This window comes from Oreochromis niloticus, linkage group LG7, assembly GCF_001858045.2.
Source record: "Oreochromis niloticus isolate F11D_XX linkage group LG7, O_niloticus_UMD_NMBU, whole genome shotgun sequence".
Taxonomy (NCBI): domain Eukaryota; kingdom Metazoa; phylum Chordata; class Actinopteri; order Cichliformes; family Cichlidae; genus Oreochromis; species Oreochromis niloticus.
Window position 1 is genome coordinate 20,688,233 of NC_031972.2, and position 22,744 is coordinate 20,710,976.

The 22,744-nt window shown below is 42.1% G+C and overlaps 3 protein-coding genes across 5 annotated transcripts; 2 read left to right on the plus strand and 1 right to left on the minus strand.

The window, feature by feature from the left end:
• The first annotated feature begins 426 nt into the window (after positions 1–426).
• Positions 427–3,434, plus strand: hcar2 (hydroxycarboxylic acid receptor 2-). The gene is made up of 2 exons (XM_019362066.2): positions 427–458; positions 976–3,434. The coding sequence occupies exon 2, from the start codon at positions 1,026–1,028 to the stop codon at positions 1,908–1,910; it is 885 nt and encodes a 294-aa protein (XP_019217611.1). The 5' UTR covers positions 427–458; positions 976–1,025; the 3' UTR covers positions 1,911–3,434.
• Positions 3,435–4,106: 672 nt separating this feature from the next.
• LOC100702488 (zinc finger protein 397) lies at positions 4,107–8,334 on the minus strand. The gene is made up of 2 exons (XM_003455577.5): positions 7,774–8,334; positions 4,107–6,592 (listed from the first exon to the last, which is right to left on the minus strand). The coding sequence occupies exons 1-2, from the start codon at positions 8,300–8,302 to the stop codon at positions 5,001–5,003; spliced, it is 2,121 nt and encodes a 706-aa protein (XP_003455625.2). The 5' UTR covers positions 8,303–8,334; the 3' UTR covers positions 4,107–5,000.
• On the plus strand, positions 8,036–22,744 carry LOC100702220 (PH and SEC7 domain-containing protein 4). Of its 3 annotated transcripts, none has more exons than XM_005460212.3 (18): positions 8,036–8,138; positions 9,943–10,018; positions 10,215–10,273; positions 11,807–12,452; positions 12,786–12,858; positions 12,967–13,297; positions 14,910–15,842; positions 16,917–16,997; positions 17,098–17,210; positions 17,306–17,364; positions 17,453–17,542; positions 17,634–17,677; positions 17,765–17,931; positions 19,676–19,746; positions 19,852–19,997; positions 20,095–20,239; positions 21,645–21,791; positions 21,864–22,744. In XM_005460212.3, the coding sequence occupies exons 4-18, from the start codon at positions 11,958–11,960 to the stop codon at positions 22,149–22,151; spliced, it is 3,183 nt and encodes a 1,060-aa protein (XP_005460269.1). In that variant the 5' UTR covers positions 8,036–8,138; positions 9,943–10,018; positions 10,215–10,273; positions 11,807–11,957; the 3' UTR covers positions 22,152–22,744. The 3 variants fall into 3 exon arrangements, with proteins under 3 accessions (XP_005460269.1, XP_005460268.1, XP_003455624.1); XM_005460211.4 differs by lacking the exon at positions 8,036–8,138 and adding an exon at positions 8,204–8,338 and having other exon boundaries at positions 21,864–22,737; XM_003455576.5 differs by lacking the exons at positions 8,036–8,138; positions 9,943–10,018; positions 10,215–10,273 and adding an exon at positions 11,416–11,579.

Genomic DNA, 22,744 nt, shown 5'->3' on the forward strand with positions numbered 1-22,744 from the left:
CTGGAAAAGATGTAAACAGGACACACATGAATGATTCGTGGAGATTTTGGGCACCAGCCGCTTCAGGAAGACATCCCACTAATCAGGTGAGCACCTGGTAACTCCTGATCGCTAGATTACAGTAGAAACAGTTTTGCTTAAGTGTCTGCATCCTGTGTTAGCTGATCTTGGTGGCCGTGTTTTCTTCATTGGCTAGTGCCGCAACCTTTATGAGCACTTTTGTTCTGCATGAGATGGAGCTCTGTTCAGCTCAGGCTGCACATTTACATGCCACAGATAGAAATGGTGTGGTGCATGGAAATATGCACAAACCCACACAAACAATTCCAGCAGCTGTCAGTAATATTATACACAGTCACGTCACAGCTCTGTGGGGGTGTGTAAAAACTTTGTATATGTGGTTGCGAGGCTATTGAGGGTGTTGTACTTGAACAGTTAAAGGCAAAAGAGGCTGAGAGGTAAGACGATTTCTGTTCATAAGAATATGAATAAAGGGTGAGAGGTGTATCATTACTGAATTAATGAGCTGTAACTAATTCTGTTTATGATCTTTCTAACATTAGCCAGCTGTTATTAATAAAAAAAAATTAAATAAGACTTCAGTTTTACTTGCAGGATCAGGATGTTCACTTGGGTATTGAAGAGGTTTTTTTTTTAACCCTGTTAAAAAAAAAAAGTGTGAAGTCTGGAAAGACTGATTCAAGCAGTTATTCTTCATTTATCTCTGGCTCAAGTGTCAAAAATGCAAAAATACATGCCGTGCTGCTTTAAATGCAAACGCATATATTGTGACAGTATAACTCCCAATATAGCAACAAAATTAGCCACCCAGTAAAGTGAAATGTTAAAGCAGCAGTAGGATAGCAACAGCTCTGTGTCAACTCGCCTCTACCAACATCACCCTGAAACACTTTAATACTGTGTTACTGCTTGACTCTTGATTCTAACGGGCCTTGCTGACCTCTTATCTTACAGATCTTTGCACATCTTCTCAAAACTTCCCTTTCTGATCTAGCTGAGAGGTCATGGAGGTTTTCTATGTCAATTCGTCTCTGCTCTTCATCTCTCACAGACCGCTCAACTCCACTGCGGTTGAGAAGACAGTGTTCGAGTCCTGCAGAAACATGCCAGCCGTACTTATCTGGTATCTGAGCCTGCAGTTCGCTAACATGTTCCTAGGCATCCCAGCCAATGTCACAGTGCTGTGGCTCATCCACAAGAACAAACGCGACTCTTCCACCTCTGACATCTTCATCCTTCATCTGGCAGTTTTGGACGTCCTCTTCTGTCTCATCCCGCCCCTGGAGCTCGTAAACCTCGTCTTCCTCACCACGACCACCAGCACCTGGTACGTCCTGCGCTTCTTCTACGGCATGAAAGACTCCTCGCCCCTCTTCCTCTCCTGCATCTGCCTGGACCGCTACATGGCCGTGGTCCACCCCATCATCTTCACTAAGCTCAAGGACCGTCTGCACAGGGCAGTCCTGGCCATTGTGGTCTGGGTGATCATTCTGGCCTACGCGGCTGCCAAATGCGCAGGAAACATCGTTAACTTCGATAGGGTCTTCACGGTGATGATCCTCGGAGCGTTCGCCTTCATGGTGTACTGCAACGTAGCGATCCTCTGGGTGCTGAGGCAGTCGCGGCCTGGCGGAGATGCCATGCATCCCGTGAAGAAGAAAGCCTTCAAGATGGTCCTCATTATCCTGGCCATCATAGTGTTCAACTACTTCCCACCTGTCGCACTCTTCCCCTTCAAAGAGTACTTTTCCCCCGATGTGTTTCGCTGCTATATTCACTACATCGCCTTCGGCTTGATGGACTTCAGCAGCACCATTCAGCCTGTGCTGTATCTTTCTAAGGAAGGGCTGCCATGGAGGATCACCTGCAGCCAGAGGAGCAACACTTAAATCCAGCAGGGCTACATGTATGCTGGATGTATCCAAGCAAATGCACTGCTCCTGCTTGATTATGATTAATGAAACATTTACCAATGAGGTAAAAAGCTCTAAGCGCCCTACAAGACCCCAGAATTTTGAAGTTCTTGGTTTAACTAACAAGAAAAGTCAGACCTACAGATAACTCTGACATAATACATCTTCAAGGGCTGTGGGAAGTTGTAAAAATCATTGTTATTTCACTAGATATCATAGGATAATTAATAAAGGAATGAGAGGTTAGTTAGTGACACCCTCAAACAGCAGTTACAGTGGGTGCTGTGACGCTTCATGTGATTTCTCTCTGCCACTGTTACCTTTCCTGTAATTCAATTGTTAAAAGAAAACCATGCACACTTATTGCTTTACATATCTGATTAAATAAACATGGATGCCCTTTTCGCCCTCGCGTGTAGCCATGCCCTCAGTTTGAGTCGCAAACTACATGGAATTTAATGCACATGAGCGCAGACAACAGAGACTAATTGTATTTAAGTCAACGAGGAACACCAGTAATAACATTTCATGTTTGGAAATCAGGCAAAAACAATCGTGGACAGATATGAGTACACGTTGGTGAGATGAAGTCGCCGCCTCCTTTTAGCAATATTTTACATATTCAAACCTCAGATACCTGCAGTCTGACCGAAATGGGCCAACAGGTCATAAATCACTTTCATAAAGATGATAAATTTTCACATCTGAAATTCACGGTGCCATGACCTTACCTTTAAATTCACACAAATATTTGATACTTGTAGCAGCAGTGAAACATTTGATGGCTGAAAGGACTTGAACCTGGAAGACATGAGATGTGTAACCATTTTGCACAGGAGCTATTATCTAATTATTCAAGGCTCCTTATTTTATGATTTTAACATAAATGTTTTTTTTAATTACCAGTAAAATCTACACTCAGTAACTCTTTTCTTTTTTCTAAAGGTATTAGAATCCAAAAATGAAGCTCCAATTTTCTCACATTTGTATCATAGAAATCACTCTAACAGCGCTTACAACCCAGTCTTCATGTTTCTGCGTGTTGCACACCTGGATTCTAGCTCTAGCACTGTTACATACCTATCAATGCACGAGACACTTCAGTGACAATGAAAGCAGTTCACCTTACCACAATCTGAATACCACACTGGTGTGTTTTATTTTCATCATGCACTGAATGAGTTTGAATGTTTCTGTGTTTTGTGCTTTTTTTTAAACGTATAAAAGCTTAATAAAACATGAAAATCTTTTTCCATTAATGCATCTCTTTAATTTAGACACAGATCACACAAACAGGCTTTAAGTAGCACACAGGCGGACACATCCGCTCATATAAACTGATACACAACAAGCAGGTCCCACAACAGTCATGAAGATGGGCTTTTACCCAGCTGTATGTAACTGTTAGCAAGCCTAAGCTAAACGTCTAAGATCAGCATGACTTACTAAACAGTTACAATATTTATAGAAACATTTTTTTTAGTGACGTTATTACACAGATACATTCCTCTCAGGTCAAAGGAGCATGTGCTAACTCTAGAGTTAAAGCTATGTACAGCATTAAATTAATCAAGTTTGACCACGCTGCTTATTATTAAGTGAATATGCGTGTGAGTGACATAATTATAGTGTTATTCTGGTGCTGCCCCCCTGTGGGCAAATCATGTTAAATTTAGATTTTATTTGAAGACAGAGCTACTGTTGAATTTAATCCCGCAGCAAAGACTTAGTGTCTTAAACAAAGTCAATAATTTGTCTTTTAAGATGAAGCATTTTTAAAAACAAGTCACCATAATGGTAACATAGATGTACATTTAAAAAAACCCCAGTGTGTTATGACTGACAGGGCTACAAAGGAAACAGATTTTCTTCCATTTACAATAGATTAATACAGCACAGACTAGACAACAGTGTATTGCACTGAAACACACACACACACACACACACACACACACACACACACACACATCCTCAACATCAGTATCAGTGGTTGCACAAATTAATGTTAACTTCAGTTCCACATACAGGCTTTTGGAGCTTTTAACCACAGCTCACAGTACTAGCTGTACTCTGAAGAAACCTTCAGAGTTTGTTGTTTTCATGCCAGAATTAATTGACTGATTTTTTTTCTGCAGATGAGGCTTTAGAGGTTCGAACAATGAAGCAGAATTTTGGCTGATTAAGGTAACTTCAGGATTAACCCTGAGTTTTCACCAGGGTATATCACTGGGGGTATATCACTACGGTAACTCCAGAGGAAATAATCTGTCAGATCAAACTCCACTGACCAATCAGCTCTCCGGAAAACACGATCGATAATCCTGGAAGATCCCTCGGTGCTCAGTGCAACGACACTAAGAATGTTTGTAGTTTTTAAAGCGCATCTAAAATCTTTATATTTATGTGACGAGCATCAGTAACAAATACTATAAAATTATTATATGCACAGTTTTCCTTTATTACAACCATATTATGACAATGTAGAAATATTATTGTTTTATAAGCATTCATATATGGTCAACATATATGATCCTAGAGAGGGCGCTGTTTTCAAATCTGCAGGCCGGCTAGTTTGGTTTTTATTTTCTATTACATTTTAAGCTTTTTAATTATGATAAGCCAAGTGATGGACTCGTGACCAGCGCCCTTGCAGCCCTGAACTGGATTTTTTTTTTTTTAAATAGAAGGAAAATTTTTGAGACACTAGCAGTACAGCATTTTCATTAGGAGTTTGTGCTTAGTGGTTCTAGACGACTTTGGCACCTGTAGTCACAACTGGCTCTGTTGCTAATGTAAATGCAAGTTTTTTTTCTGCTTTCTGATCAAGTCAGAAATCCGCTACTTACTCAGCGTCCTGTCTCACATCCTTTCACTGGAATTCCCCCTAAGCTGAGATATAAAAGGTGACAGTTCATGCACCTCATTTACATGTAGTACACTCAAACGCCGTCTGCAGAAGTAGGCTTAAAAAGCCCTGAAAAAGCTTGTAAGTGTACCATTATCACATTGACTACAGTCACAAACAGTACTCATTGTCAGTTCTTAAATGACTCACCTCCTACAGTTTTAATTTCTAAGAGTGTCTGAAAGTGTCTCTGAGGCTGCGGGTCGGTCCGAGTTCCTTTCAGCTCCACATGCGCCTCCTTTGATCTGAGCCTCCTGCTCTTTTGTTACGTGCATCTTCAGGTGCTTCTTCAGGGAGGACTGGTCAGTGTAGGTCTTCCCGCACTGACTGCAGAGGAAGACCTTCTCCTTGGTGTGGACCAGCTCATGTCTCTTCAGGTGACCGGACCTGCTGAAGCTCTTGCTGCAGTATGAGCAGCTGTACTCCTTCTCGCCTGTGTGAGTCCTCTGGTGCAGTTTAAGGCTGCTGGCCACTGTAAACTTCTTGCCGCACTCGTTGCAGCTGTACGGTCTTTCCCCCGTGTGCATCCGCATGTGGATGGTGAGGTGGCCCGCCTGGCTGAAGGTCTTTTTGCACAGCTCGCAGCTGTACGGCCTCTCTCCAGTGTGGATCCTGTAATGTGTTTTCAGGTCACCCAGGCCGTTGAACCTCTTACCACACTGGGCGCAGCAATACGGCTTCTCACCGGTGTGGATCCGCTCGTGGATGCGCAGGTTTCCCGCGTTGCTGAATGTTTTGCCGCACTCCTGGCAGCCGTATGGCCTCTCCCCGGTGTGGGTCCGCAGGTGGACTTTCAGCTGGTTGTGCTCGTTGAAGCGCTTCCCACAGTGCGAGCAACAATATGGCTTCTCTCCGGTGTGTATGCGTTTGTGTATCCGGAGCTGGCTGGGGTGGGCGTAGGTTTTACTGCACAGATTGCAGCTGTAGGGTCTTTCTCCCGTGTGAGTGCGTTTGTGGGCTTTGAGGAGGTCGGCCCGGCTGAAGCATTTTCCGCAGTAGCTGCAGCTGTGAGCCTTCTCGCCGCTGTGGGTCTTGATGTGGATGTTGAGCGAGGTCGCTCGACTAAACGTTTTGGGACAGGTGGGACAACGCAAAAAGTTGTCACAAACTTCTAAAAACTCCTCTACAGGAACAGCAGGTAAATTGTCTCCTTTAGGCGTCACTGCTTCTGGCTCAGACACATGCCTCCTCCCTGCCGCTGAATCCTCCTCTGCTTCTGGGTAATTTTTTGATGCATACCTCAGTTCACGCTGGGGGAAACTGTCCCCGTTCTGCTCCTCTTCCTCTGTCTTTATGAACTGACCGTCCTGCATGTATTGATCTGAAACAATGGTGACTTTAACATCGCCTTCATCACCACCGCAGTCATGCCTGGGCCCCGGGGATGGCTGCTGATGTGCGTATTCGTCATGACTGTCACACCTGACCTCTGTGCTCTCATTTTTAATTGGCTTCAATGTCAAATTCAGAAGCGCTGACGCCTGAGAGAGATCAATAGCCTGGCTTTCATCCAAATCTGACTTTATGGATATCCCAGTTTCCATACCTGTTGAGTTCACGCACAGATGCTGTACTGTGTGGTTAGTCTGCAGAAAAAGGGTTGAAGGTGGCAAACCCCCCCCCATCTTTTCTTTGCTCTTCCTCTTGACGCTCTTCTTGTCACTGCTGTATATGGACACCTTGAACATACCATTGGGATGACTCCCCCATTCTGCAGCTGAAAAGTTTTCATTGGCCTCTTCTTCATGTAGATCTGTGAATTTCAAGCAAAATAATGAACAAAGCAGCAGCGTTTAACACAGCTAAATGTATGAATGGTATACATTAGTAAGTAGAATTGACCTAACCCCACTAACTGCATGTCTCTGGACTGTGGGAGAACATCAAACTGCACACTGAAAGGCCCCGGCCAGATGGTTGATTTGAACCCAGGACCTTGCTGTGAGGCAACAGTACTTTCTTGCCATGTTGGCACATGTTTCAATAAATCCCTGCATCTACTTTCCATTTTTTCTGGCAGAAAATATAAATAAATGATAGATGGCTCAAGACGTTTCCATTGTACTGTATTTGCTGGTTCTATACTAATTAGCATTCATACTCTACACGGTATCACTACTATATATTACACTAGACAGGGAGTTTCCATAATTGTCCTTTAAAGCGTTGGCTATAAATGCATTGTGCGGTGAATTTGCGCATCAAAAATCTATTTCATGCGCAAATGTATAAATCCAACTGCTTAAAATATTGTTTGTTTGTTTTATTGTGGTAATTTTATTTGGGGGAAGGCCTAAACCTCTTAGCACAAAATCTACTTTTTACCTCATAAACATTTTAGCACTTAAACTAATTGCTGTGTTCTTTACTGATAAACAATTGGACAGTTTTGTCAATTATTCAGTCATTTTTTTTTTGCCAACAAACAGTTGAAATAAGTTAAGAGTAATAATCATAATTGACAGAGGATTCAGTTTTCTTCTCATATTTAATTTTCTTTCAGCTGCTCCCTGTAGGTGTCACCACAGTTGAACATCTGCTTCCTCTCTGTCCCTAGCATTCTCCTCTGTCACACCAACCCTCTGCCATGTCCCCCTTCACTACATCTACGATTCTCCTCTGTGGTCTTCCTCTTTTCCTCCTGCCTGGTAGCTCCAGCTCTGCATCAGCCTTTGTCCAGTATATTCACTATCCCTCATCAAACAATCTCAACCTCACTTGTCTAACTTTGTCTCCAAACTAAACCTGAGCTTTCAGTCAAAGAAGTAAAGTAATCAGCTGAAGCTGCAGCTGTAAAACATGCACAGCTGAATTATTTGCATGTGAATGCTCATGGGTGTAGTGTCACGTGGTTCCCTTGTACATAAGTCTATCTGATGATGGTCCAGGGCATGCTTTAACTAACATGTCATAAGCGACAGCAGGTCACCATACCTCCAGGTGCAAACTCTGTGCTCGTCTGTGAAAAAAGCAGCCGCTTCAGGCCCTCGTTTTCAGACTCGATCCTTTGTATTGTGCCCTGGTACTCGGACAGGGTCCGGTCCACTGAGTCCAGGATGTCGCTCACTGTGGCTTTAAAAATCTCATTCAGTGAAGACTCTAGGAACGTTTTCAGATCCCCGGTCTTGGCCATTGTAGCCTGAGCGGACACAGCTGCACACACTTCACCAGATGTGTGTTTGCGCAAGGCTGAAAGTCTCTGGGTAAAAGTGGGTGTGTGCGACCCTGCTGCCGTGTGCGGAACAAACAAAGCAGAGACAGCGAGTAGAGGACGATTCTGCTTGTACGACGGCTCCCAGGTTTGTAGCGCCCCTGCTGGTGTGGAGGGCAATTGACTGTTTGTGTTTGTTAAAGTCTCTTTAACCGCAACAAACGTACTTGTAGGAGCAATAATAATACTGTAATACTGTAATAATACTGCAGTAGAGCCAATATTGTAAAATTTTTTGTAGAAACTCCACATTACCCCAGCGGCAAGGATGTTCACCTAAAATGTTAGGTAATACTAATATTTTGATACCAACGCCCATCCTGATGCTAATAATGCTAATACATTTCTAGAGTATAGGTAACAAAGCAGTTCCTGGGGATTTATATTTATATGTTAAATATATAAACCAACTTAACGGTATAAAAACTGTAACAGGGAATAACTCTTGCTATGAGTTACTGCAGTTAGCCAACTGCTAACTAAGCTAACAGAGTGCTAATGCTAATAATATTAATGACATTTAGAGATGAAAATTAACTTGTTAATATGGCTATCACCGGACATTATTTTATATATTTGTAGGACTTTCAATGAAATTCTTCATCTTTACGTTGCAAAGTAAGTTTAGTGAAGCTACCATAGTTGCTCACCTCCCATTTTTTTTCGTATGTATACAGGAAACAGACAAACCTAAAGAAACATTTAATTCTGAGCATTTTTCATGACTGACATGGGCAATTTTCACAAATGTAACACATACGTCAAAGTGCAGGCCTGTGCAGTCACAGACAGCTCCTTCACGGTACTGCAGCAAGGTGGCAATAATAGCAATTAGATAGTATAGCTAAACATTTACACTTTTCATTCATAAACACAGAATTTGTATACACCCAAATACAGGCTATTCTCTTGCTTGGTACTTGTTGGGCTGGCTTCTGTGAAAGAGCTGAGTAGACAGCTGCTAAAGGAAACATTACATTTGCCAGTCAGTATCCAGCCAACCTTCCAGGAAAACAGTAACAGTGAAGTGTAGCTCTACTGAACAAAAAACATTATAGACATAGAACACCAATAAATGCAATTTAAGTATAATAAAAGTGCTATAAGGTCGTAAAACAAACAAAGTTGAATGATTGATACCTTGAAAAGGTCTATAGCTAGGTTACATTGACATTACACTGACTATTGTTGCTCTGTGTATAGATACTTGTACTTGTGCTAGTTTTAGTTGAGCAGGTGTATGATTGGATATGGTGCTATCATTTCTAGACCATTAAGTGTAGAAATTATGCACAAACAACACTTGTCTCAACGGTTATTCTCGTTTTGTCACATAGGCGGTTTTTTGCTGGTTTTACAACTAGTGAGATACAGAGAGGCCAGTTTATGTGTTTCCTCATCCAATAAAGGTTTAAAAAAAAAAGGTATTTCTCTTTATTTTACACCAGTGAAATAAAAGGCATACACAACTCTCTGAATGATTTGATGCTAAATATAGGATGAATTCATTTGAGAGAGAGGAATGCCTTTAAATAAGTCTTAAAAAATGTCTTGTATGTGTCAAACAGGCTTTTCTGCTCACAGTTGGCACCAGCAGAAAGAGTAACTGCTAATGAGTCTGGATACCTTCTGGTTTTTCCACATCGTTCCTAGTGGCATCTGAAAGAATGAAGTCGGGCCACTCCCCTCACCTCACTGGTGTCTCTGTGGTTGTGTGTGTATGTGTGTGTGTTTGCATGCATGCCTTTAGGCCAGTGGGGCGGGGGCCAGGCCTCTCAGGTGTCCTTTTAGTTCCTGAGTCATCTGCCAATCACAACGAACCTTTTCTTCCTCCTTGTTGCTGCCATTCAGCAGATCTTTTCCTCCTTTCCCTCCTTTTACTTGCTGTTCAGGTCGAAAAAAACTACGCAGGGAGACGTAACCACGAGTTTGATCTAGTCAATATGGACAGGAAGCATGAGGAAGAAGGTAAGGGAAGCTGGTCCAGACTTGGACTTGTAACCTACACTTAAAGGCTGCCAGGTGGATATGAGACTTGTTTGCTATACACAGCTCTGAGGCTTACTTGCAGGCTTCTCTGTGTCTGCGTGGTGAGTGGCTGTTTCTGTCAGTGCACAGCGATATAAAGCCGGTATAACACAGTGGTTTGCCTTTCCCTCCACAGGACTTAAGAACTCACAAGCTGGCTGATCATATGATGTTGCTTTAAAGAGCCCAGAGGGGGTAAGTCACGCTTCACATTTGAAAATATTCCTCATATAATAAGATTGGTTTTACATTTATTCCTCTGAATACTAGTATTATTATTAAGCCATTTCAAAACTTTTACTTCATATAACGTGCCTGTGTTCCCTTTTTTCCCTCTAGTATCTTTTTTTCCGTTACCATTTATACTTCTCCTTTAATTTGTGTTAACCATCCCCCTAGCATGTAATTTTGGTGAGTATATTCCCATGCAATCTAAGCAACCTCTCGTGACCACACTCAGCTTAGTCAGAATATGTCTAAATGTTTTGGCTGAAGTCACCAAGTTTTATTCTTGTTTTCTCTTTTATTGTGTCTGAGGAATGTTTCCGCAAAGCTTCACAGCCATCTGGCTTTCACTGGTAAAGTTTTTATCATCAACAATGCTGCCGCATATAATCTGGTGCAAAACTGTTGCTGTATGAAACAAAAGTCTATCAAGGAGAGATTGAAATCAGGACAGTGCCGTCGATGTTCAATGTTGAGGCCTGGGCGTTACTTTAAAATGCATTTTTATTACCGTCTGGAGAAATTAAAAGAAAAAGAAAAGCAACAATTTAAGCATTTTGTTTTCAAACACAATGTGACTCATTTAGAGTTTTCTCTCTTTGTTGCCTCCCATAATGTAGCGCTTGCTGCACGCTGACAGGAACTGAGAAGTGAGCACCCACACAGGAAATGTGGTCAATGTCTATCCCGGATGTTGGTTATCTGACGTGAATAAAATAATGAAGATAGACAGAAAGTTTTCAATAAAAAGGCATCTTCCAGAGAGAGAGTGGCATAGATGAAGGTGACATTAAAGTAGTCAAATAATGCTGATTATTATTTCCTCCCAAAGTGCAAAGGCAGGTGGTATTTTGCTTCCTGTTGGCATCTGTGTTGACAGGAGAGACACCCTTGACACTCTTTTGTTTGTGTCGATAACAAGCATCGTAATTAAAGCAGAGACCCGGCTTTATCCACAAGCCAGGTTTGCAGTGCGATGTGGCGATAAAACGATAAACGCAGAATGCAGACAGTTAAACTGCTCGCCAGAAGCAACCCCTCAGCCCCTCCCTAGGCCACGATTCTCTATCCTCACCATGCACACCTCTGACTCTCTCTTGCTTCGCTGATTTTCTGTGGTCAGGAAGTACAAGCGTGCTTCTGTGACATTTTACTTAAAGCCTGTTGCACTGCATAACTGCAAACACACGCCAAGAATTTGAGATCCTTGCCAAATGAACATGATGGGATAAAAATAAAATTACAGACAAAACCGGATTATGTTGCCATACAAGTGGTGAGTGCAGTTTTAACTATAATGATAATCTGTATTTGAATGGCGGCAGTTTCTTTACAACTAAATATAGCAGAGTTTTATGAATGGCTTTTTTGTCTGTCAACTAATCATCCCCCCCCCGGGGGAGTTTCTCCATTTTCCTTTTAATGCGAGATTCAAAAAGCTTTAAAACGTGGCAGTAGTTTGATGTTTTGTATTTTTTTTCTCCTTTTTTTAAATTGTTACAGATCTGTGAAATGCAGCACCCGGAAGGGGGCTCACCTTAAAAAGCGCCTGTCTGTCATTCGGCCAACGAGGACATTTTGTAGCCATACATCTGTAGATTTAACACCTCTCACCACAACCCACAAATACACTGATAACTACTGAGAGGCGCTTATGGAGGAGGACAGCTTGTGCACCTCTCAGACAGTTGCTACAGATTCTGTGCTTCAGCAAGAATCAAGTAACTGTATAGATCATCAGTCCATCAATGGGGAAGAGGAGGCAGCAGCATTGTCGGATCAGGCCAATTTCAGCCCTAAGGAGGGCTGTGATGCCTCTGAGGAGGTGGAACAGTGGGCCCAAATGATATGGCCAGTGTGTCATGTCAACTGTACCAGCCCCCGACTTTCCTTTGCTACAGTTCAGTGGGACATGCCTGATCCCGTTGCAGAGCAGCCTCTCCTCATGACTGACAGCAGCTCAGCCAATGAGCTGGACTTTGAGGATGTCAGCAATGTGACGAATGAAGGCAGCACTTCCCCATCACTTCACGACTCTCAAGAGGATGTCAGCGCTGAGCTTTTCAAAGCAGAGAGCAGGGAGGAAGAAGCTGGCCTCGATCCACAGCCACTGAACTCAGAACCTGAGTGGACAGGAAGTGACACTGAGGTAAGGTTTTTTATTTATTTATTTATTTTTAGATGGGGATATAAAGAAGGTGTGTGTGAGGTTGTTAGGTTATTTAGGGTTTTCTTTTTCCTGAGTGAATGTTAACACGTTTACCTACAGTTTCCTGTATCGTTAACCCTTTCTTTATTGAGCATAACTCAGCATCTCTGTCTTTGGGTTGCTGTGGCAGATTGAGCAGAGTTAGGTGGACCAGGGTTTATGTAATGTTAGTCAGATGAGCCTCAGCATGTATCTTCCTGCTCGCAAACCCAAAGGCAATCACAAGTTTTTCTCTCACAACTAATGTTCAGTGGCCCGTGTTGCAATTTTCAGCCATGTGATGCTGCAGATGTGCAAGAGCTGGACACACGGGGGAAAGAAGATGAGCTGGTAGAGAGTAATAACGGTATGTATCACTCAGAGTTGTTGTTAAACATTCATGGCCTTGATGGCTTGCCTTTCAGTAATATTTTCTATAAGTTAACTGCATTCCGTCGTATTCACACGCTTCTAGTCCCATTGAGAGCAGAATCGGAAGAAGAGGAGGGTCGCTCAGTGACATCACATCCCGCTGAAACTGAGGAACTAATCGATACTGCTCTGGGAACTGGAAGCTCGGATGAATATGTGGACAGCTTTGTAGATTTAAAGCTAGAAGAGGAACAGAAAGACTCCTGTGTTCTGCTGACTGGGCAGGAGGAGTCAGGAGAGTCGGAGGAAAAGCGAACTTCAGCAAATGGTGACAAAATCGAGGAAGAGAACGAGCAGCAGGGCGAGGTAGAAGAAGGGCAGAGTGAGGCAAACGCATCCTGCAGTGAAGAAAGTGTCATTTGTCTGATGAATGTGTGAGTATCATGAGCTTGAAAAAGGGGAACAGGAAACATGTGCTAACATTAAACCCACTGAGTGAAAAGTGTGAATAAATCATCTGTGAAACGCTGTTAATATTTTATACTGTCGCTTGATTCTGAAACCAAAAAGAACTCGGTATGTTTAACACCGAATACATGACAGAACCACGTTTAATCATTTCTGACACCAAATCAGCAATGATTTTTCTAAAAAAGCTTTCTGGGTGAGGTCGACTTGTTACAGTAACCAACTAAAACCAAGAAAAATCTTTAAGTCTACAAGATGGAAAACTTGACATTTTCACAACATGTCAGTAAATTTAAAGGAGATTTGGTCAGTATTTAATGTAGGGAATGAAAAATATGTTTGCAGAATGTCAGCTCAAATATAATTATCACATTATTTTTCTTAACAAGATTGTGATTGGGTATTAGGTCCATACTGAAAGAACCAGAGACTTAATTTTGCCACAACATCTTTAAAGTGCTAGTAAGTGTTGTCTCGTCTCCCGAGAGGAGGGTGTTTTCATACCCATACAAAAATGTTTTGCTTTCTGGCCAAGGTATTAAATTCTTACTGACCTTTTGATAGTCAATTCTGCATTTTTTAAAATTCAGGTATCTGACACAATCATACTCTCAGCTACTCCCGTTTTCCTCAAAGGGGGTCGACAAAGAAGGATCCACGCTAGCTTTTGACCCCATGAGGCTGGGTTTGGGTCTCCTCCCAGTACCAATACTACATTGCTAACTCAGAAAATTTAAGTTATTCTGACGGCTGTCCATTCACAAGAAACAATTTGTCCTAATTTAACCATGTGATCTAAACTGTATGCAGATTTTCTAAGGAAACGAGTTTGCGAAATTTTTTAAAGAAATGTTAATTTAGATATTATGATGAGGGAGTTGCATAGCAACATAACAGCTCCTATGCAACATAACGATTGCTGTGCAACTGACTGTGGTGTGGAGGCGATGTATTTTTGATCTATTTCCTGGTAATTTCTAATAATGGCTCAATGCTGCTTTTAATAATAAATGCCACCTCTGTTGAATTTTAAGTGACGAATATTAGAATAGTAGGTAGTTAAACTGTGAAAATAGAACAATGATGGCACTGCGGCCTATCAAATAGCGCTATCACAACTCCAAAAGACCCGAAGATTGTGGTTGGTATGTAATGGTATGTCTTTAACGAGTATGTCTTTATGTCTTTAACGCCTACGTGCTGTAGGCGTTAGCTAAATATATTTCTTTGACCGAAGACCTCCTACTCCTCGTCCAGGTTTTTGTGATATAACATTTAATGGTTACTAATACACAGTTTCTATGTGTATTAGTTTTTATGTTGCATTTAAATTATTTTGTCATCTAACACCAAACAAGTTGAGAGCATGATGGCTAAGAACAGCTTTATTTAAAGTAGTGGTGTTGACAGAAGCCACACAGAGAAACAAGTCAGTAAATGTCATGCAGAAGAGGTTGATTGACATCTCTGGCCCTTGCTAACTGCGTATGCTTCCACTGTGTCATGCAAGTTTGTTTTTTTTTACTGTATAGTATTTTTTGCAATAACTCCACTGCATATTTCGTGCACACTTTTTAGGGAGGTACCTCCAGAGCCCCTTCCAACTGATGACACTGGAGTGTCCACAGAGGCAGATAAGCTAGTGGATCTGCCACCCCCAGAGCTTTTGGAGGAAAGCCTGCAGTTCAGTGCTGAAGAGGACCAAGAGACACTGAACCAGTTACATGAAGATCTCACCAGTCGGACAGAAATGTGTGAAGATGTAGAACAGAACGTGGAGCCTGAACAGCCAGAGGCTGTGGACAACGATGAGGGAGCAGCGTTACAGGTTTTAGAAAATGCAGAGAGGATAGAAAACAAACAAGACGTGGTTGAAAAAATGGAGGATTTAAATTGTTTAGAGCAACAAGACTGTGTTCAAACAGCTTTGCAGGACACAGACGCTTCACTGCAGCTTGAGGTGCAGGACACAGAGCCTGAGCAGCTCGAGGTGACTGAAAACCCAGAGCAGATACCAGTAGAGGCGTCACATGAAACCGAGGAAGACGCTGACCACTTAGAGCCACCCCAGCATCTGGAAGAGTCACCAGAGATGGAACTGACAGACCAGGTAATCCAACCTGAAGATGCAGAGCAGCCAGAGGAGTCTCCTCAGTTGGAGCAGGCTGTTTGTGTTGAAGCTGAAGACCCTGGAAAGGCAGGGCAACAAGAAGAGATAGTGCCTTCAGAAGATGCTAAGGAACCAGTAAATACAACCGAAACTCAGGAGGAGTTAAATCAGGAGGAAAAACAGGGTGAGACTTCAGATCTAACAGAAGATGTCCGGGGGACTGAGGATGGAGATTTAGAAACAGTAGTGGCAAACGGAAAGCAGCCCACGCCCCTGGAGACAGCGGTGCCTCTTATGAATGGAGGCGAGGTGGACAGAGAGAAGGCCCGCATCCTCGCCGAAAAGCTGTTCAAGCTGGACGAGATTCAACGTGGAGATGTGGTGAAGCACTTAGACAAAGAGTAAGCGTATATATTTTAATAGATTTGAATTATTTTTGTGTTCTTTTGGTGGTGGCTCCACAGAAGAGGTTACTTAAATGCATGTTCAAATACTAAAGAAATCCAAAAGTGGAGACTTTGACGAATCTTCACACCTTTTTAAATGCAAAAGCATCCATTATTATTATGATTATATTATAATTTAACTGTGCATACGTGTAGTAAATAGCTCATAATTTTAAGCTACTTTGAGTCCTATCTGTTTTTGTGCAGAATACTTTTAAAAATGTAAAAGAAAGTACTAGGACATATGTTTGTGTCTATGCTAGCTACCACCTGTCACCACTGCCAGGTGACCGAAGTAGGCTATGACACACATATTACATTTTTTTTAAGTCAGCATATGGGTTTCACATTTTTTCAGATATATAGATAAATGAAAAAAAATGTTGCTAATCATCTAGTTTAATGCCAAAGGTGGTGGAGCACTGCTATATTTTGTATATTTTCAGTTATTTCATATATGATTTTAAATCATCATAATTTGCCCAAAAGAAACAACTTTGCATTGTTTCGAAGATGCTGATTTACTCTCAGCACCTTCTGATGTCCTCTGTCCTCTGCGTTATAATGCTTAGAGATTTCATCCAATGGGGTTCACCATTTTGTATTCCAAGTATTCTTTGGCATGCAGGCAGGAGCAGCCAGGGATCGAACACCAACCTTCTGAGTAGTAGATGACAGCCACCCCAAACATATGACACCTTAAGACCTTAAAGTCCCACTTGAATTAAAACTTACTCTGCCCTCAATTTGAAAAAGTTCTGTATTTCCACCTGTTGAGGCCTTTAAATAACAGCCTGATAACATTGAGTCACTGAAGCTGTTGCGGAGTGGGGTTGGGTAAGGGGGTTTGGGCGTGTTAATGCTTTGCTGTTGTATTGAAGAAGTCAGTATTTTTTCGTAACACCACATCCTTCCCCATGACATAAAACTACAGATGAATGTGGCAGATAAATAAAGCGGTGACAGCGCTGACGTAGTTTATTTTTTCTTCTTCTCTCTTTTATTTATTCATCAATTGTTTTTATTTAGTAACGACTTCAGCCGCGCTGTCGGAGAAGAATACCTGAAATTCTTTGACTTCAACGGCCAAACTCTGGATCACTCCCTGAGGTAAGAAAACAAACAGCAGCTTGGATCGCCTCCACCGACGTCTCCTTTTAAAATGCAGAGGTTCAGAGAGCGTCTCCTAGTCGTTTTCTTTCCTTCTTAGGTCTTTTCTCAAAGTGGTGGTGCTGATAGGAGAGACGCAGGAGAGAGAGCGCGTGCTGCAGCATTTCTCCTGCCGCTTCCATCAGTGCAACCCTGACTCCTTTTCCTCCTCAGGTGAGCCTGTCGTGTCATGCTGCGAGATACAGAGATAGGAACTTACATTTAACGGATTCTTGTGTCAACATCACTTCTTTTTTTAATGTCCTCAGGGGCTGTGTTGGCTCTGACATGTGCCCTGATGCTTCTCAACACTGACTTGCATGGACAGGTAGGAGAGATTTGTGGCATTTAGAGCAATCATTGTAAACTTTGTTTGGACATGGTGCTGTAATCAAACATGTTTTGTGTGTTGACAGCATGTAGGAAAATCCATGTCATCTTCTAAGTTTGTGTCAAACCTGGACGGAATGAATGATGGAGTGAACTTCAGCAAGGATCTCTTGAAAGTAATGCTTTCCTAGATCTTGAGTTTTTCCTTCAGAGAGCTCCTCGAGAAAAGTTCAGTCCTGATTGATGAAGCTTTTTCTCTCTTTGCAGAGTCTTTACAACTCCATAAAGAACGAGCCGCTGGAATGGGCTGTGTAAGTAAAGCGGTTGTGAAATACGTCAGTCCTCCTCGATTTTCACGTGTGATCTCACTCACATATTCTTCCATTTTTATGTCAAAGTGATGAGGATGAGCTGAAGAAAGTAGTGAATGAAGATCCAGGCGACAGTCCGCGGCTGCGTTCAAAGGATAACCCCTTCCTGGACGTTCCTCACGACAAAAAGGCTGCCGTCGTCAAAAACGGGTTTCTCCAGAGAAAGCTCCACGCTGACATCGACGGCAAGCGCAGTGAGTGCGACACAGATACACATCTGAAATTCACGCTGCAGCATTAGATGCACCATCTACACATTACAGCTACAGAAGCTGCACATGCCACGAAGCTCCCAGTGCACTGTTTCTGTGCACCAGAGGAGGTTTGGAGCTCTGCAGTTATTACGTCAACAGAGCGTTGCTGACTTTTGCTCACAATGCGCCTCAGCACACCGTGACTTCACGTGGTCTTCCACTTTGTGGCCTAGTTGCTGTGATGCCTAAATGCTTCCACTTTGCAGTAGTTCCACTTCCACAGCTAGTCATGAAATATCTGTGAGGAAGGGACTTCCTGACAAAGTACCAAGCTCAAATTCAGGCTCTTTAGACATCAAGCTCGTCAGAGTTACTCACTCCAAAACTAATGAGCACATTTTTCCTTCAAAACTTAAAAGCACAAAAATTATCAAAGTATTTTTTCTGAGCTGTTTTGTTTTGGGATGTTGTTTTCCATGGTTCAGAAATCAGAGATTTCCCAGTTAAAAAAAAAAAAGTTATATTTTATCGCATCTGGTCTGAAACTCTGGATTTTAAACAATAAAAGTGAAACTGAAAAGACTAAATCTGCTCTGGAAACCAACTACATCTTAAATTAATTTGAAGAAAAACTAAAAACAAGCCCTAAACTTTACTCTTTACTCACCTCAAACATATAACGCTCTTAAAAAATGGAAATAAATGTATAGGTGTGCGCATAAGTACAGTTATTTTGAATTATCAAGAATATTTTGTGAACATTTTATGTTTTATCCTTCCAGTCTATTCCCCAGTTACCACTTAGCCTCAGGAGGCAGAACTCTTACCTGTAACACCTCAAACTGAGAATGAAGCAGATGGTACAGTGGTGTAGCGAGATTTTACAGTCAGTGGCCACTTTATTAAGTACACAGGTTCAGCTGCTCGGTAACACAAACATCTAACCATGCAGTCGCACAGCAAAAACTCATGTGAACAAGATCACACAATGAAGTTCAAAACAAACATTAGAATGAAATGAAATGAGGTCGGTTGTTCGTGACAGACGGGATCATCTCATATTTCAGAAAGTGCTGATTTTCTGGGATTTTCCCCACACAACCACCTCTAGGGTTTACAGTAAATGGGCTGAAAAAAGGAGACTATCCAGTAAGCAGCAGTTGATGCCAGAGGTCAGCAGCTGAGTGATACTGTCATGTCAGCATGAAACATAATCTCTGAGGAATGTTTCCAGCAAATTGTTGAATCTGTGCCTGAAGACTTAAGGCAGGTCTGAAAGCAAAAGCAAAGTGAAACTAATGAAGTCCACACGAGGGTTGATACATGCAGATATTGTTTTGAACCCTCAGCTGTAAAAGGCTGATATGTTATACGCCCTGCTGGGTGGTCGGCGTGGACACCTGAGTTTGTAAATGAAGAAGTTGAGAATGAGGCGATGTAGGATTTTGAAATTGACACCATAGGTGCATCTACTAAAAATCTCCAAAAACAGGTTTGAATCTCAGTGACTTGAACAAGATTTTCAGAACTTAATGTTCAGAAAATCTTGTGAATGCGATAATTCGAGAAGGAAGTCAGCTATGATTTTCAGATTTATACCATATGTGCATCTGAAGCCTGAGGGCTAACACTGGCAGCCGCCAGTATTTTTATGTTGCAGGAGGAGGTTTGGCGACTTTTAAAGACGTTAACGTCTCCTTTGCATGAGTTTTGTTACTAACTGCTGGATGTTTCTGTGTGGCAGCACCATGGGGGAAGAGAAGCTGGAAGACTTTTGATGGAGAGCTTAAAGGAATGGTCCTTTACTTACAGAAGGTCAGTAACTCCATTCCTGCTTTGTTAATAGTGTAACAGAGTCTATTATACAGAATAGAGCATCATTTCCTGTGTTTTGTGATTGTGCGTTTCTTTGTGCGTTAGAATGATTATCGAAGGGATCAGCACATTAACGAGGAGGTGGTGAGCGTGCATCACTCTCTGGCTGAACCAGCAGCCAATTACACCAAGAAGCCGCACGTCTTCCGTTTGCAGACGGCCGACTGGAGGGTTTTCCTCTTTCAGGCCTCGTAAGTCGCAGCACGTCCAAGCCGAGTGTACATATGTGCATTTGTGCCAAAGGGTCCAACAGCCGGTGTCAGAACAGTCATTTGTTTTTCTTCTCAGGTCCAAAGCGGAGATGAATTCGTGGATCAGCCGCATCAACTTAATCTCAGCTCTTCACTCGGCGCCTCCGTTCCCGGCTGCCGTCGGCTCCCAGAGGAAGTTCCGCAGACCGATCCTCCCCGCGTCGCAGTCGGCTGAGACTCTGGTACACAAACACTGAGCTGTCCACTCAGACAAACCACCACTTTGTGTTTGTGTTTTGCTGTGGACATGCTTCATTAACCTTCATGTGACTGAAATTTTTGCTCATTAGAAGTGACGGAGTAGGCCTGTTATATTTAATTTGTTTTTTAATGGCTCTATCTGTGCTTCCTTTAGTTTAGAATAATGTTCTAATGTATTTACTTACGATTTTCAATCATCTCGAGACAAAAAGGAGTTAAAAATACCGAATTAGGTTTATTTAGATAACCTTTGTCTTTTACTTCTCATAAAACAAGTGTTCCTTCGTTCGATAATATTAGAAAAATGTACATTTTAATGTATTTTGGTGTCTCTCACAGCCAGCATAAACATAAACGCTACAGTGATATCATTTCTTTGTTTCTTAAGTCCTGTTTTGAAGATTAGCCTTTTCTGCAATCTTGGTTTCAAAAAAACGGATAACACGAGGAGGAGCTGGTTAGACTGGGAAACCACTGACTCAGTTGTCAGCAAACAAAAATACCACAGATAATCCTCCATTTTGAAATATAGTATGACAAAGACTTACAAAATAAACCTCATTTTTTTAGTCATTATGAGCTGAAATTAGTTTGCGAGCCCACAAACTCATCAGGAAAGAGTTTGGCAAACACAGCTAATGACCTCCAGATAGAATGCAGGTTTTTAGGCCCGCCCACATGGGCTTTATTTTTTCCAACCTGGGAGCTACGTCCATGTTTTACACCAGCGATGTCTAACTCGTTTTACATCGCCCACTTTGACCTTAAGTGGGGCAGACCAGTGAAAATCCCCTTTTCAGTGTAAAGAAGTTTAACTACACATTGAATCCTTCAGATATTGTCATATGAGAAAAAAGAAGTGCAATTACAAAAGTATGTCTCTACATGATAAGAAAAATGCTGCTGTAGTAAATGGAGGAAATGCTGACAGCATGACTCTTTGGGCTTAAATTAAAAGAAATATGTGTAAAATTACAGAAAAAGGTTCTAGCGAATATGTCTCGATGCACACTCAATCATCCAGGTAAGGAAATCCGTTCTAGGATCTAATTCATTCGTGACTTGGCTAAATGTTTGTTTTGTTTGACATTTTATCAACAGGACAATTTGTAAAATCTATGAAAATACAGTACAGTACAGAAGTCTATGCCCTCCTTATAATTTCCCACTGGGCCAGGTTGGCCCCCCAGCCCTATGTTTGACACCCCTACTGTCTCTGGTGGCTGTAAATATTGAAACCATTAGAGGCATTTTATACATTTTGTATTTCAGTAGTGTGTCCAGCTACAGGTGATTCCCCAATAGTGCTTCCCTGCTGTTGTTTCTGTCGGTTCCTCACCAGTGTTTGCGTCATTTATATTTGCCTCTCATGTGTTCCCTGTGCAGGAGCATCAGCTTCAGTCTCATGCAAAAATGCTGGAGTCCTTCAAGATGGACCTCACGAACCAGCAGCAAAGCACGCTGGACAGCAAAAAGGCCAAAGCCCGGGATATGGAGGAGTACCGTGTGAAAGCAGAGTACCTGCAGCATGAGGTGAGATGGACCCAGGATTTTATATCCATATATGATTATTAATTGAGCCACTCATCAGCATGTGTCCCACAGATATGTCGCTATGAGACCTACATTCGGATGCTGGAGGGGTGGAAGAGCGTGAAAAAGACAGGCAACGGCGAGTTAAATGCAGCAGACCTGAACTCATTTGATAAAGCTGTGTGCGCTGACTCTCTGGGAGAGGAAGACGATGAGGAAGGCATGCTTAAAAAGTCCCACTCAAGCCCTTCTCTGGAATTGGAGGTGGCGCCTGCAACGGTGGTCAAAGTCAGACGAAACATCTCTGAGAGACGGACGTATCGCAAGCCCATCATTCCTCGATGGAACAAAGAGGTCTGAAAGCTGCTTCGCTCACAGATCACACGACCGGTTTATATCCTTTGAAAGTTTAGATTCATGCACGCCGGAGGTGCGCTGACGTTACTCTTTTTTTAGTTTGTGGAAGCACCGAGCAAAGAACAAAGAAACACCCAAGTCTCATCTAAAAACTGCCTTAGCAACTTATTGATCTTGTGCACTTTTTAGTAAAGATAAACCTCAGGTAATCCATAACCCTCAAACTCCCTCAGGACCGAGGGGAGACCCTGACCTAATTTTTTGAGTGACTTAAATTCCTGGACCTAATTTATTTAGTGTTGTTTGAATTTTTGAATTTGAATTTTTGTTTTTCGGTACTCAGAATGGCACAGATGTTTTTCACTGTCCTTTGCACCACAAGGGGGTACTGTAGCACAGGATATTGCTCTGTGATATCGCCCTGCCGTCCTGTCTGTTGTGAAGTCGTTTTTCTAAAGAATCCTCGTTGCACTTTTGTTTTTCTATATCATATGTATGAAATGTTTATTTTCTCTCTCTGTTACATGTTTTGTTCAAATGAAGGGTTCCTTTTCCACAATAAAATATAACTTACATTTATTATTCAGTATTCTGGA